We start from the raw sequence: 15,362 nt of genomic DNA on the forward strand, positions 1-15,362 counted from the left end.
TTTAAATCTCAACAGTCTCTGTCATAAGGGCACCAGTATTCAACAACTCCACCTTATATGTTATTGTATCAAAACTGATCATTATCTTTCAATCATATTTATTTTCACTTAGATTCTGCACCTTTCCGGGGACATGAAAAAGTTTTCATCTGCCGATGCTGAGCAACCCCTACAAGTAACCAAAATAACCTTGGGTAGGCCTCCGGTTTAAGTCTTATTGTTAAGAATCCAAGTATCCTTAGTTTCAATTACAATATACATTTTAGGGTTCTCCTCTTTTGCGTTGAAGTTTTTCGGGTAAACTTTGATTGCCTAGAGCGATCAGAAGAACAAGACACACCCAAATTTGAGGGTAAAGACAACTTTCTTCTATGCGTAAGATTTTCGACGTGTCTGACACCTCCTCCTATATAAATACGCGGTCCACTTATTTATCTTATATAATAACTTGTACTATTGTCGAATGACGTGCTCTTATCTTTATGCTTCAGTATTACTTCCTCTTAAGACTTGCTCTTCTCGCACCTCAATTCTCAATGCTCTTGTCACCCAAGTCTCGTCTTTTTGAAGAGCGCGAGTTTACCTATCGTCTTCACAATTAGAGGAGAACTTCTCGGTCGGGAAGAGAGCGATTCGCCCGCCTCGATTCGCCCCCTCTCTCTCCCCCCACAGTCATAAACAGGACACTCTCAGGGGGGGAAAAAATGGAGAGCTCTCGTCGTAGCCAGGGCCTCACACAGACACACGGGAAAAAGAGTCACTAGACTTAACCTCACTTCTATGTAACTTTTTAATTTGTCTAGATACACACTAAACTTTCACCATCAATATAACCTTTGTTTATTCCTTTGTTACTAAGACGACGATAATTTTTGTCAGAACTCTTGACTAACTATGCAACGTAACGAACACTTAAGTACCATTTAAAAGTAATTGATTCCTACATAATTTAATATAAAGTTTCTAAAAAAAAATAATTGTATGTCCTTGCATTCCCCTTTCACTTCTCTCCAAATGACTCATATACTTCATGTAATTTTCATCTCCGAATAAGTTTAATTTATATTATCACCATAAAAGGTGGATCATATTTCTGTATCTTTCTCCTTTAAACAATCTGTACTTTATTGTGCTTGAGTGACCTTTCTGTATATATAACATTACAATTAAACCCTTTCAACAAGAGCATATTTCAATGAGAGTCAAACTTACCAACAAACTTTCATCTATCCTTTGCTTTTGCATTTGCTAGGTGGTCTTGAACACAAAAATTTCAAATACTTCTTCCTCCATCTTTCATTTTTCTCAAAACCATTCAAACAAGTCTATCCGAGACAAATTAACAATTTCGTACTGTCTCCACGCCGTGCTCCCAAACGAGTCGGTAGAGTGTGTCAATGTGTTTCCCCACTAAATACTCTCCCCAAAAGAAACCACGTCCTCCGGCCGCGACGCCCGCATTCTCTCCCCGTCACTCCTCTCATCTGCTCAAAAACTTTTCTCATCTCTCTTCTTATTTACATTTATTTCAATGTTGTTTATGAAGACCTTTTCCAGTATACAAAGCTCATTGATTTTATTTCTTATAGTAATGTATATATTCTTGTTGTCGAATAGATCCAATTGTCTTTTAACGATAATTGGTCAAAGTCGACGTGATAGGATAAAACAAGACCCCTCTTGTAGTGCACGTAACATGTTAATTACAATCCTTTCAAGTGTAACTATGATAATTTATGGCCAACAACCTAATTATCCTGCTAAGAAACTATTTGTAAGCACAATCTACTTATTTTCACAACTCTACAAGAGTTTTTACCTCAAAAGTGTTACGAAAAAATCAAAAATACCTTGTTAATTCATTATTCCTGTCTTTTTACAAGGCACTACTAAAGAAATTCAAGTCGAAAATCATTATTACTTCTAATGTAAAAATTATTAGAAATTCACAAAGTTTTTATATAAATGAATTGACATTAGTCTAATAACAATTTATATTATCGCGCATCTATGTCGAATCAAACATAAGGCAATGTTGGATTGGGACGAACATTGTGTCTTGACACTATCTATTAAACTTTTCTTATCTTATTCTTCTCTAATTTCTACTTAGATATCACCAATTCTTTCCACAGAAACAGACGGATAATTGATCTTGACTTCATTACTTGTAGCTTCTGACAATGTAATTACCCAAAATTGTAAGTGGATAAAGTCGTAAGAACTGTATATCTGTGAGTCGAACAAAATAAAACAGTGGGCGACCCCCTCTCTAAATGTAACTAAAAAAGGTCATCGACTAACGACACTAATGTCGTCGAACCTACAACATCGCGTAGAAACCCGAACATGAGACTTAGTCACACAACCCACCTTTTCAGCGAGTAATGTCCTTTGTCTTTCTCACACGTTCTTGCGAGAGACTCCTCCATTAACTGTCAACGGAACACGAGCAACAGTTCCGTGTCACCACACTTCTCCATGACGTAAAAACCCCTAAAGACGACATGTCTCCTTGTTGCACAGACGACCTAACATAGTGCAACTAGGGGCTCAGGAAGGGGGAGTCCTGTAGGGTACCGTCTTCTCAGAAGGAACTCGGGTGACTGGTCCCGCCACAGATCGAAAACCCCCCGGACGGTGATTGATGTCGACTCCTCCTTTACTTAGTAACTGACAAGAGTTATACTTGTTCTAGAACTCTGCCCGACCCAGAGTCAGGACAAGTCTGAGGACTTCTTTAGTACGTTTACTAAAATAGCGTATTGACACGTGTCTCAAATGGTCTCCAAGCCAACATTCTTGCTATACGAATCAACAAATCCTTCCCTTCCGACTTTAACCAAAATTACTACCTAGGCCTTTATGACTTTTTGTAATTTCAAATTATAGGAACCAAACCGTTTGTTCTGAAGACTAATAATACAGTGTGTACTATTGAACTGTATCTTGATTCGTACCCATTTTTGTACACCAACCAATATGGTAACAATAGTTACTTGATTTTATTATCCCTTAATCATAGACCAATTTCTACTTACCTAAAGTATAGGATATGATATACACGTATGAGGTGTTCCATAAATTGATTACCATAAAATTTCTTGATTTAAATCTCTCTAACTTAACTGAACTATTTATTCCTTACTATCTGTTCAATATTAAAGGGTGCATTAATCAGTTAACCATTCTAAGTTTTATCGTCATTTCCCCTTTGACAATTTCATGTTACCCTTTTTAGTAGGATTTTGTGTGACTCCCTATTTCCCCCTCCGTACTACCTTTATACGGATAGTGAAATTCGCACCCACAAAAACCTCAATTCTCATGTTACACCCTTATAGAGAAGTTAGAAAGCGTATTATAATTGTTTAGAAAGAAGTTCTGAAAAATAAGTACAGCGACTTATTTCATCACTAGAGTAAACAATGTTATAAACTAGGGTAATTTATCCTATCAAAATCCTTGGTGAGATATGCTGTTTAGAAATACACACATACCTGTATATACAACTTCCCTTTTGATCAAGACTTTTTAATATCATAAAGTAAAACTCCAAACCAAAGTGGAACAATTGTATATAGATGATTAGCTCTTGGAAAAATCCCCCTTCAGTGACAAATAAGACATCAGTCTTACATCACAAATGTTAAGGATTTTCAATTTGCTGTTGGTAACTTTTAATGAAGCAAAAACTAGGACTACTCATTCCTCATTAACAACGCACAAGCTGTTGTCCCAAGGTGTGTGACGATTTCTCATAATGTAAACAAAAAAATTCATCTTGTCTTAACTTTATTTTCTTGCATAGTTACTGATACTTCACGTCTCGATGTGTCTAGGACCATTACTAGACTGAGTTCTATTATCAAATACATGTGTTCAAAGACTTCATCTAGAATAATTCTGTAACATTACTGATTAATCCAACATTTACTTAACGTCATCAATTCATCATGATTCTTCACTCAAACATTGGTCAAAGTCCTTCTACCCGTCTTCAGTTTACCTTTCAATCTTGGTAGACTTTTAGTATCAACTTTAGGCACTTACTTATTCCTTACCGCGATGCGTATACTGTATAAAAACATCTATTTCCCAATGGGCGGAAACGACTTTATAAGACTTTGCTGAGACGTCTCGTGCTAGACCGTTTTCTCTCTGTTTACTGAAACTGGGACTGACTGTCTACTACACTTACTTACAGACGTACAACCTAGCCACGTATGACGTACTAGATTTTGTTACTGATTTGTTCGTACAAAAATTTTGTAATAAAACCTCAGTACCTTGGTTCAAAGGAGAATTATAGACCTTCGATAGAAACAGGCTCGTCTGCTCACCTTTCAATTGTAGGATCCTCGTTTTAGTGTCAGAGATTATTCTAGGGTTGCGTTCCAATAGTCAATTTAGTTTAGGAACCTTCCTAACCAAGTGAAATGACCCGGAAGTACGTCAGTGGCAGCCATGATAAGTGCCGTTCCAATTCTCCAAATGAAAGGAAAGGAGGTTTCAAACTTCCTTTATAACCTCCTTTAGCTTAGGAACCACTGGACCTCCCTTTCCGAAAGGAGAGGAGAAAATGCTGCCCCACAATGCCTTGCAGCCGCAGCATTTGCGTCACACAACAGTCGGCCGTTCACGGAAACAAACGATTATGACGGAGAAGTTATATCAAGACAGTTACGGTGCTTATTAAGCATTTTAAAACGTATGTGGTAAGTTGCCAAAGTGCTTTGTTTTGAACGTTCATCAGTATTATAATCAAAAAGAGAAATATGAACGTTAGTTTTTACTGAAATTTTCAAATAAAGTCAACATTTCACTTTACTGAGCTGTGTGGGGTTTGTTCAACTTTTAAAAGATGTTTGAATGGTGATATACACAGTGATAGATGTTAAGGACTGACGTTTATAATAAATACATTTGTATTGATTTTAAGATCTTTTCATAGTTCATACAATCATACGTATTGGGATCATTTGTATTAATGTGGACCGGAGGGAGAGGGTGACGAGCATAAGTTTCACCCTTTTTTATTTCAATTCCAACTTTGGTCATGAAGAATATGTTTCTCTGTTGTCCACGTTCATAAAGCATAAAACAACAGCATCAGAGCACGGTGCAGAGTCTCTAGATGAGTTGACAGTAGTCCCTCGTTCTTATTAAACATCCATGTAGTCCGTTGTATAGATTAGAACACTGTAGTTTCCATAGTTTCACCACAGCAGCAGACGCACACAATGACGTCCGCTGGCGCATCATAAACACGTCAGATAGTGAAAGTGCATTCGGATTCTCTAAGTACTGCAGTCTCTTCTCCTAAGTCCTTTTGAATTCTCCTATCCACTATCCCTTAACCCCGTGACGTTTCACTCAGAGGTCAAGGAATAGGAGATAGGGTTAGAACTTAGGAGCTGATTTTTAATCTATCCGAACGCAACCCTGGTCTGGCAGAAAAAGCTGTTCAGGAGCATGTCTGGGCTTGTAAGCAGGGACCACTCTAATAAAAGTCACTTTGAGGTGACAGCTGTCTACCAGTAGAGGAACTCAATTTTGCTTTTAATAACCTAGAGATTCATGTGATTGCCAAATAAAGAGAACCTGTCTTTCAGGCTTTTTATCATTTAAAATTAAGTTTGACATGTCATAACCACAAAGTCAGTCAGAGCACTGCAAATTCAAAATCAGTTATATCTATAAAAGGCTCACAGAGACGGACACAAACAGTGAAAATGAGCACACTGTGTGCATTATGGATTTTTTTGTGCACAGAGAGACCGCAAACTCAAACTACCTAATCTCATGGAATACCTACAGTACTGCCACAGGCATAGTCAGTAAGATACCAACAGTTTTCTCCTTCTCACAAATGTTTAAAATGGAGCTACTAAATCCCGAAGCTGAAATGCACACAGTTTATAGGACATATCTGCAGAATTGATTACTGTTAACACCCTGTGATTTATTCGTGTGCTATATCTGCTAGATGTTAATAGGGTGGTTAGAATATTATAAACACCTTTCAGCTTGGACTGCAACTAACACTCACATTGTCCATTAAACTGCCAATTGTTTTCTACATTATTGTTTTATCTAAAAATTGTGAATAATAATGTGCAACCAAGTCTAAGGTTTGAAGAAGTGCTGCTTTGTCACTCCAAACCAATAAAAATTCAGTTGAATGTGATTTTTAAACAGAGAAAATCTCTTTATTTGATATAGGCTGAAAATAGTATTTCTACAATTTCTGCATTGAGAATTACTGTAGCGATTAAAAGTGATTAACGAACTTTCAGAATCCATACAAAGTCAAGCCTCCATAATGAAAGACTTCTATTAACACTCCTGAAATTGTCAACAAAAATTGGATTGCTATAAGCTTCACAAAAATACTCTGGGATTAATTGCTCAGCCATTTCTGTTGTTTTGCTTCAGATTTCACCAATGTGCTGTACCGCATAAACTGACAACACAGCACCTCCACTGTCCTGGAACCACCCATATCTACACCTGCACTTAATTTACTCCACTGACACAGATTAATGTTACTACAGGGGGTAAAGTGGTACAAAAACCACTTCCATGATAAGGACACTTCCTGTCCAAAGCTTAGATATATCTCTTAGGTGCAGCTGCAGTTACAGGTCAGTGGTAGACAAACAGTATGAGTAAGCATCTTCTCTATGGCACATTAGCCTTTTCAGCTATAGGATAGCTCCATCATCTGCCAGAGCAACCTTTCACATTATACTGTATAGGCCACCAAGAATATGACCCAAGATAGGTCCATTTCAGTAAACGGTGAGCACAGTGAGATAACTGTTTGCAACACCTTTTTAAGGGACTTTGCAAAAGGCTGCCACCTCCTAGTCGATTAATTGGTCGTTTTGGGATTCGTTTTTAGTGATTTTTTTTTGCAGAATGACTTGTTTTCAATAGACTTCTGAACAAATCAACACAAAAAAGGTTCAAAGTGGTGCTTTTACACCAATCTTTAAGGAGAAAACCAGTTTTACAATCGTATGAGTGTTAATCACTGAATAATTTCCTAAATCGAGGGCAGCCTTACTCTACCAGCACAAGACAACCAGGTAATGAGATCTAAGGAGGTGAATATATTACAATTAACTTAACTAAAGCCTTTTTTTAGAAAACAAAAGGTTTGGTGTTTGCTTGCACACTTCAAACGACCAATCTTTCTGAAATACAATTAAAAAGCTGCCAAAGATCTTGCAGTAACAAATGTGTTCATTTAGAGCAGCCCTTATAAATAAATAAGCAACTTTCGTCTAGCCATTTAGCAGTCGGTCTGGCACAATATCTTACACCCAGGCTGAATAAACCACATAAGATATGGTGCATTTTCTTGCTGCATTTATAGATTTGTAAAACGAGTTTAAGAGGAGAAACAAATGCACTGTACTTCAGGATAACACATTCTGCATCTGCTCCATGCATTGTACTGACAAGTGAGTCCAACACGCTCAGGTTGCGGCTTAAGCTAAATGTGAGAGGAAACATCATTGTGATATTTAGTAGTAAGTCAATTCATCAACTTACCGTCGGTTTGGGTGTACAGAAGTCCGCAGAGAAATAAATACTGTAGAGGACCCATTCTGGCATATTGGCCCCGTTGGCTATCGATGCATGAATTCCTCCTCAAGCGAAAACGAACAATCAATGAATCCTGTCTCCACGCGTGTGACTTTGAGACAATTTACTCAAGTTAGTGAACTAAGACGAACCGAATCGGTTATTCGAGCCGCTGAAGGAGATCATTCACATGCCCATTCTTCCTCTCCAAGAGCGCACCAGAGAACGGCGAGTCGGAAATGTCTGCAGTCAACAATTGTAAAAAAGAAAACACATCACCGACGCGCAAAGACACTCCAGTTACTGACGGTTTCCACCACCGACCGTGTTCTTCTCACACTTTACCGGGTCACACCGACCGCGGGAAAACGCATCCATCCTTACGCGGGACAAGTGGAGAGATAGGAAGGTGGAGATGGGTTGCAGTCAGAGGTGAGAAGCTGCTCGGTGCAGCACAGCGCAGCAGCCCCTCCTCTCCACTCCGCTGCCCTGGGAGAAACTAACAGGCGGATATAATATACACAATAGATGCAAAACTCAGCAGCACTTTGTGTTCTGGACAATTAGATGCTTGTAATGGCACTCATTAGTGTTTATTTTCTTTCTTTTTTTCCTGGGAGGCAATTTCACACGTGCACCAAGATCAATGTATATTAAACTGCAAGTATGGCCATTTTGTTAGTCATGTTTTTTTTCTTACTTTCAATTATTTCTTGGTAAGATTAGATTAGATTACTTTACATTACATTGCCTTTGGTAGAGCTTTTATTCATTATTCGTATTTAATTGTATAGCTGTCCATAACAAAACAGATTAAGGGTCCTTTTCTTATACATTTTGGTTTTCTTTTCATCTCTTCCTTACATTCTGTTTATATCAGCATTTGGAGTATGGTTGCAACACTGTATCAACTGAATACAAATAAATACCGTGTACTGTTGCTTATGGGGTAAAACCTCAATTATGTGATGAGTGTATCACATTTGACTCCTTTCTGAGTGTATGGACCTCGGGATGATAACCTTTGCAGACCATTTACATGCACAAAAACACACTACAGGAAAGGGAAATCATCAAAAAGCATAATAGAGCTCCTTTGCATGATTGAGAAAATTATTGGCAGAATAATTAATAACGAAAATAATTCTTAGCTGCAGCCCTATGCAAACTGTCCTATAAAGTCTCTCAGGTTTACTTTTACACATCCAGTAAATCAAGCTAATCCGATAAAAAAAAGGTAATGTGATGGAATGCAACTGTAACTTAATACAGTTTCCTTACTGGAGCCATTTTGTTTGATCAACAAACACACGCCTCCACTGTCTGGCATATTTGATCTCATAGATTTGATGCATTATTTCAGTTTTATTATATCGTGACTTTCTCCTCCTATTAACTTACCCCTGTGTCCCACAATGTGTCAAGTGAAATATTTCAAATATTGCCTGCCAGATTTACCAGGTAGCATTTTCTTTTCATGTTCATGGTTGGAACAGCTTCTACAAAAGGTATGAAGGCTGTAAAGAAATGGCACTTCATCCCACCCACTGCCCAAGGTGCTTATCCTGCCCCGTGGTCAATACCGCTCAATATTTTCAATAGCATTATAAATGCAGCTCCTTGCCGTGAGACGAGGGTGAAATGGGCTGTTTCAGGTGTTATTGATCCAGAGCGTGAAATTAAACCATTTTTGGCATTGTGTTTAGAGCGGCAGATTGAATAGTAATTTGTGGGCGATGGCTAAATCGGGTCTGAATGAAGGGGGCTGCACACAATCATTTTAATTGGATCGATCTCAAACATCAGAGAATAATATTTTCTATAGAAAGTGCCGGTGAGATTGTTCTCATGGCCCCTCAGCTCAAGTCATGGTGTTGTGAACACCTCCCGCCTCTCAATAGCTTTTTGATTACACTCCAATTAAACAAGCCTTTAAAGAAGTGCTGGGATATTTAATTGGCATATTTAAAAATAAAAATGTGTCCTTGTATTCCTGGACAATGCAGTGGAGGATTGATGTGAATTGTCACTGACTGTTTTTATTGAAAGGTTGACCTTAACCCTTTGCACGTCCTGTCTCTCAAAAGTGCAAGGAGATAATAAATAGGCTTTTGAAGAAATTAATAACCTCACAAAATCCATCAAGGTGAACTTTAATGATGTAGGAAGGAAACTTCAAGAACAAGTGCTAATTGTACCAAATGACTTCATGCACACTGACGCTGCTATTCATCATAAGCACTTACGGTTGAAAAAAATGTTGATATCAATCTCCTACCTCTTGCCCACAGAGAATTGGGATTAAGTAATTGACATAGCGGAAGACTGCAATGGAGCTAAAGCCAAAATGGCATTTCAGGGTCTTAATGCAAGAGATATTAAAATGTTCCGTCTAGACACTGATAAAATGGGATGATTAATGAGCGTACTGTGTATGCTCAAGCACATGCTATCAGTGAAACTCATATATCAGTTATTGCTTGGACAGTATGCAACACAGACTGCACCTACTCTAACACAAAGGAGAGACTTTAAAATAAAGCATTAACATGCATGAGATTTAGATACATCTGTCAGGCAAGTCCATGTTTAGCTTAATGCCAAAAGAGCTGATTATATCATCATGTTGTTTAGGCTGCCATTCAATTTTGAGCCATCCTGCTATTTCTCATAAAGTAAAATAGGCAAATAATTTACGAGATGTATTTGTAATTACACTTTACATCCTTTCTGCTTTAAAAATTTTTTGTAAATCATTATGATCTGAATAAAAACCATACTGTACATTAAAGATATTGCATTACTGTATACTTAAAGATGCCGATCATCTTTGGCAAGGCCAGTCTTACTGGCGGGAAGACACACATTAACCTTCTTGGAAAATAGCTATAATGTATCCGGGAAAAGCACCTGCATCTAAATGTATATATGGTGAGTAGATTGAAAAAAAGCATTCAAATGAGGAAATCCAGGAGAAAATTGCAATTGCTGTAAGTTGTTGCGTACTGGCTTTTCTGTCTATCATAAGGTCATAACAAGAGAAGAGGTGATTTGATGTTTATCTTTGAAGTTGAATGAGATAAGAGAGGCAGAGAAATCACACACTGAGACGGACATGTTTCCAGGCAACGTGGAACTGCACCGTCTTTCTCACACAGACCAAAATCAAATGGGCTAGCAACTCTCATCAATCTACCTCTCTCTCTGTTGATCACACACAGGAGACAGTGTCAAGGTCACGAGTTTTGTCCGCACCATTACCTACTCATAAGCGTGTTTGTCCAAGCCAGGAGTGTAGGAGGTAACAGATGGTGTGTGTGACAGTGTGTTCAACACCAGGCAAGCTCAGCCTTAGTGAGAGTCGACAGAGTAGACATGTGTCCTGACCACAAAGCCAAAACCTGTGTACAAGTGACACAGCTCCGTCTAACGTGGTGTTCAGTCCGGTGGAAGCCTCAAACCATGCTTGAAATATACACCAATGAATATTTTCATTTGATGCAACTAGAAATGGGAAAAAAAAGGCGCAGTAGACTGTATTTTTTTTGTCATAGCTGAACTGTATCACACAGCATTTTAAATTGCAGCATCAACATATTTGAACACTGGTGTGGTGGTTGCGCTTATTTCCAAACCTAATAACTGAATGTGTTCAGCTTTTTGCTTTAAAAAGTGCTGAACAAGACTGAGTTGAAGCTGATAGCACTTTAATTTACAATGTGTAAACTGTAACAGAAGCGTGACATTTTCATCTTTCTAGACCATTTTTCTTCTCATACAGCATAACACAAGCAAAGACCATACTGTAGATGTTGTTCAACTACCATGGCCTTTTTTTGCTAACCCTAACTCTGCTTTTTAAGTTTACCTGCACACCTTTACCTTTATTGTATTCCAATATATTGTTTAATAAAGAAAGACAATTACAATATGAAGGAATATATTGTTCCACTGTGTATGTTCCATTAAGCAAATACAAAAAAATGAAACCAGTTAACCACATTTTTTTTAGTATTACAAATCCCATTGAGGTTTCACCTCAGTCTTTTGGATTGCAGATAACTCAGAATCAGAATCAGAATACCTTTATTAGTCCCACAGAGGGGACATTTACGTATTTATGTACGTATTTACTGAGTTATACCCCTTAAATGGCTCAATGTAATAAATAACCTTAAACTGTATTGAATTGTTAATTGGTCCATAAGATATCAGTTATGTTATAATGCATTGTCAAACCCGTCAGTTGCAGTGTCTTGTTCCTTTTGAAGCTGAAGTTAGTTTATGTCTTCCCCTATTCTTCAGATTTGGCTGAGTTCCATACGTTATTAGGATAATGTGTGGGGGTGTTTTCATAGCTGTCAGGGAAACTGTGATTCCTTTTGAATACAACATGGGGTAGCAAGGGCTGAGGAAAGAGAGACAGTGCAAGCTGGCAGTGAAAGTGGGAAAGGTCCAACTGAATGTTCCGGGAAGCGAAATCCTGTGGGGGATTTCCTGCTTGAACAGTCCCACACAACAAGTCACAGAAGCTTAACCAGCAAAGATATATTGCCAGTCACTCCCAAAATAGCATAAAGTATATGACCGTATATGACTCCTTGTGTTGGTGTTGGCTGGGACGAAACGAGCAACGAAACAAATCCATTGGCACCCAGCTTTCTACCTCCAGTTACGGCAAGATCTGGGTCTGAATTTGAGTTTCCAGTTAAATGTCATCATCAAAATGACCCAGGATACTAGAGGCAGCTGTTGAAAAAAACAGTATTGTAAAGCCTTACAAAGTAAAAAAAACAACACAAGTTGCTCCCATGGCTGGTGAACTGGTGCAAGAGAGTCAGCTGAATTACTCACAATATCCGATAGATGACAATATCCAGATTGGGTGCTGCTGCCAGCAAAAACAAACTTTATAGATTGCATGGTCAGCTGATAATTCACTAGATACATCATCATGCTCTGATGGCATTCATGAGTACAATTAGCTTCTATACATTTGAAACTCTTTGTGTTCAAAGTCAGAAGTCAGTTTTGGTTTTGTGGACAGTTCATATGATCATAAACATCTACTGAATTCAAAGTATGAATTTGACTGCGGTACATTTAATGTAGGAAGAAGTACTTTGTTTTTTATGGATTGAGATGGCTCTTCAAATCTGAAACTGTACGATAAATCTTGGGATACCTTTGAAGTAATGTGCAGAGGACTCTTGAAATCAAAGCTAGACATCAGAAGAAGCCTCTTCTCAAGAGAGGCCGCTTTCTATCTTGGAGATGAGTGGTGTTGTCAATGCATTGCTATCACTTTATTCTCTTACAGTGGACACATTGCTTCCTCTGTATACCTTCACGCTTCACAAAACACCATTGAACTCCTGACACACCTTGCTAGAGTAGAGAGAGAAGGACCCAAACCTACCAACTAAATGCTTTCAAGGTGAAAAAGGCCCCATTCAGCTTCGTAAAGTGGAAGTGGTACTTTCGGGGACACTAGCGAGGTATCTCTCTAGTGATATAGACATGTAGGAGGAAGAAAGGGCTTCTGTTAAATCAGGCGCAAAGGCATTTACAACATTTGTTTTTCCTCTGGATGAGCACAGGGAAAAAAATTGAAAAACAAGGAAGAAAATGCTAAGAGCAATTTGCGCGAGACACCCAACGAAGCACTGTTCAACATTTTAAAAATGGCAGATAATGGACTTCTTTCATGCGTGTAAACATTGCATTTCCATAGAAATGGCCTCTTTCTGGGCCTTAAACGGGTAGTCATGCAGGGTGAGAGTTATGTAGCGCTCACCTCCTAATCTTGTCAGATGTTTCTAAAACAGCACCGGGTCCCTGGTTTTAAAAATGAAATAGAAAAATAAGGTTAAAAACTGAGTCTAAAAAAGTGAAAGCATTATGAATTATGTCTAAAGAGTGAGGTATTTTCAACCAGGCTACAGGGCTGTTTCATTTTTAAATTGGCTCCTTTTATCTCAACATGGTTAGGGTTAGGGTTGGCAGTGATGGAGTGGTTTGAGTCACTTGCAGTTTAAAGTAACCTGAATATCATGAATAGAAAACATTCATTTTGACCTACATACATATCCATAATTAAAATCTAACATTGAATATACAACACATATGTACAGCATCTTTTCTGACAAATTGTTTGCCATATGTATCATTGTTTTATCAGTGTTGCAACTCTTTATTCTTACAATCTAACATTGAAATTAAAATTATACAACACATATGTACAGCATCTTATCTGACAAATTGTTTGCCATATGTATCATTGTTTTATCAGTGTTGCAACTCTTTATTCTTACATTCTTTGTAGTATTCCTAAAATGATAGACACTATAAAACGTATAGATATGCATCTTTTTAAATGGGAATCAGGATATGTATTCAACAGAAGCTGCTCACACATCTACAATCCAATTAAGTATGTGGTTATTTTCAAATTAATATAGCATTGTGTAATCATATAATAGGTTATAATGTTGAATAAATCAGCACATCAACCATCAAACCATCAAACCATCAAACCATCAAACCATCAAATAAAATGCAAATGTTTTCTCTCTATCAGCATGACACAGTGGAATAATATAATAATTAGTTAAGAATGGCAATTACAATGTGTATAATCTAAATATTATTGCAGAAAGCTGTTTTCCGCCAGTGTTTCTCATTGCATTCTAACAGTGCACCCCTGATAAATATATATGTTTTATTAATAAATATAGCGCTTTATTTCAAATCAAAGGAAGTGCAAAGCAAAATCTAATGAAAACGGTATCTCATTTTACAGTGGAGTGGGACTTTATGCCATCATTCTTGCATCTGCCTAGGCACAGTGATAACATAATAACTCAAGAACAATACATGCCAGAAACCCAATACATAGACCACAGGTTCCCCAAGAAACCTGTCGTGCACTTCTCTACAGAAGATGATCTGATTAGATTTTGGAAGACTTTTGCCGCATACATTTGCATTGCTGTGAGGAAAAATACATTCATTTTCCACTACAGTCAGGCAGGCAGCACCTCCATCTCTAAGGAAACGGTTCCCTCCTGGATAAATGATGGGATGCTTCATGATCCCAGCAATAGAGTTCAGGTGAGTCAGGGAGTGCAGGGAAGAGTAACAGTGAGTTTGGCTGCCGATTTTCCGCATCACTTCCAACTCTATGTTCTCTGGTCAGTCTCCCGTGTGTCCCTGAGCTATGGTCATGGGGTTTCTGGTCAATGACCGAAAGAATTACATTGTGAATGCAAGTGACTGAATGTTTATGGTCTCAGTCACTTGATTGCAACCTTGAGTTTACAATTGAAGGGTGGGTTGACCATTCCAAATATTTGATGTTCTGGACAGGCATTTAGCTGCGATAATTTTATGTTAAAATTGTCAAAGTTGAGCATGATATTTATTGTATTTGTCTATCGTATTATCGTATTTCATTTGTTTGATGGAGCATTTGCAGTTATAATTTTTAAAGCAATTCAATTATACTTTACAAGGCTATTTTAAAATGTATGCTTAAGATTGTCAAGATGAATTACAGCAAATGGGTGGCAATACAATACGTTTATCCGCGGAGATGACTGTTAAAGGTAAAGTCTGGCATACCTACTGTACCCTACTCAGGTTCACTAGATTATCAAGATACTAACTGATTGCTTTTGGCAACTGCAATGTGATGTTTGGTTTTCATTTCATGGTAGCCTTTCAAAGAACATAATGCCGGATTTGGTATTTGCAATTTTGCGCCT

General features: G+C 37.9%; 1 protein-coding gene across 3 annotated transcripts in view; it reads right to left on the reverse strand.

The window, feature by feature from the left end:
* The window catches only part of LOC104954804 (roundabout homolog 2-like), a 111,847-nt gene extending 103,778 nt beyond the window's left edge, over positions 1 to 8,069 (reverse strand). For 2 of the 3 annotated variants that reach the window (XM_010782007.1, XM_010781993.1), the window contains exon 1: positions 7,564 to 8,069. In XM_010782007.1, coding sequence (XP_010780309.1) covers positions 7,564 to 7,618 — 55 coding nt within the window. In that variant the 5' untranslated portion in view covers positions 7,619 to 8,069. The remainder of the gene's footprint in view (positions 1 to 7,563) is intronic. The other variant, XM_010782000.1, reaches the window with a different exon arrangement.
* Between the last annotated feature and the right edge of the window lie 7,293 nt (positions 8,070 to 15,362).

This window comes from Notothenia coriiceps, unplaced genomic scaffold (assembly GCF_000735185.1).
Source record: "Notothenia coriiceps isolate Sejong01 unplaced genomic scaffold, NC01 NC01_scaffold00000495, whole genome shotgun sequence".
NCBI lineage: Eukaryota > Metazoa > Chordata > Actinopteri > Perciformes > Nototheniidae > Notothenia > Notothenia coriiceps.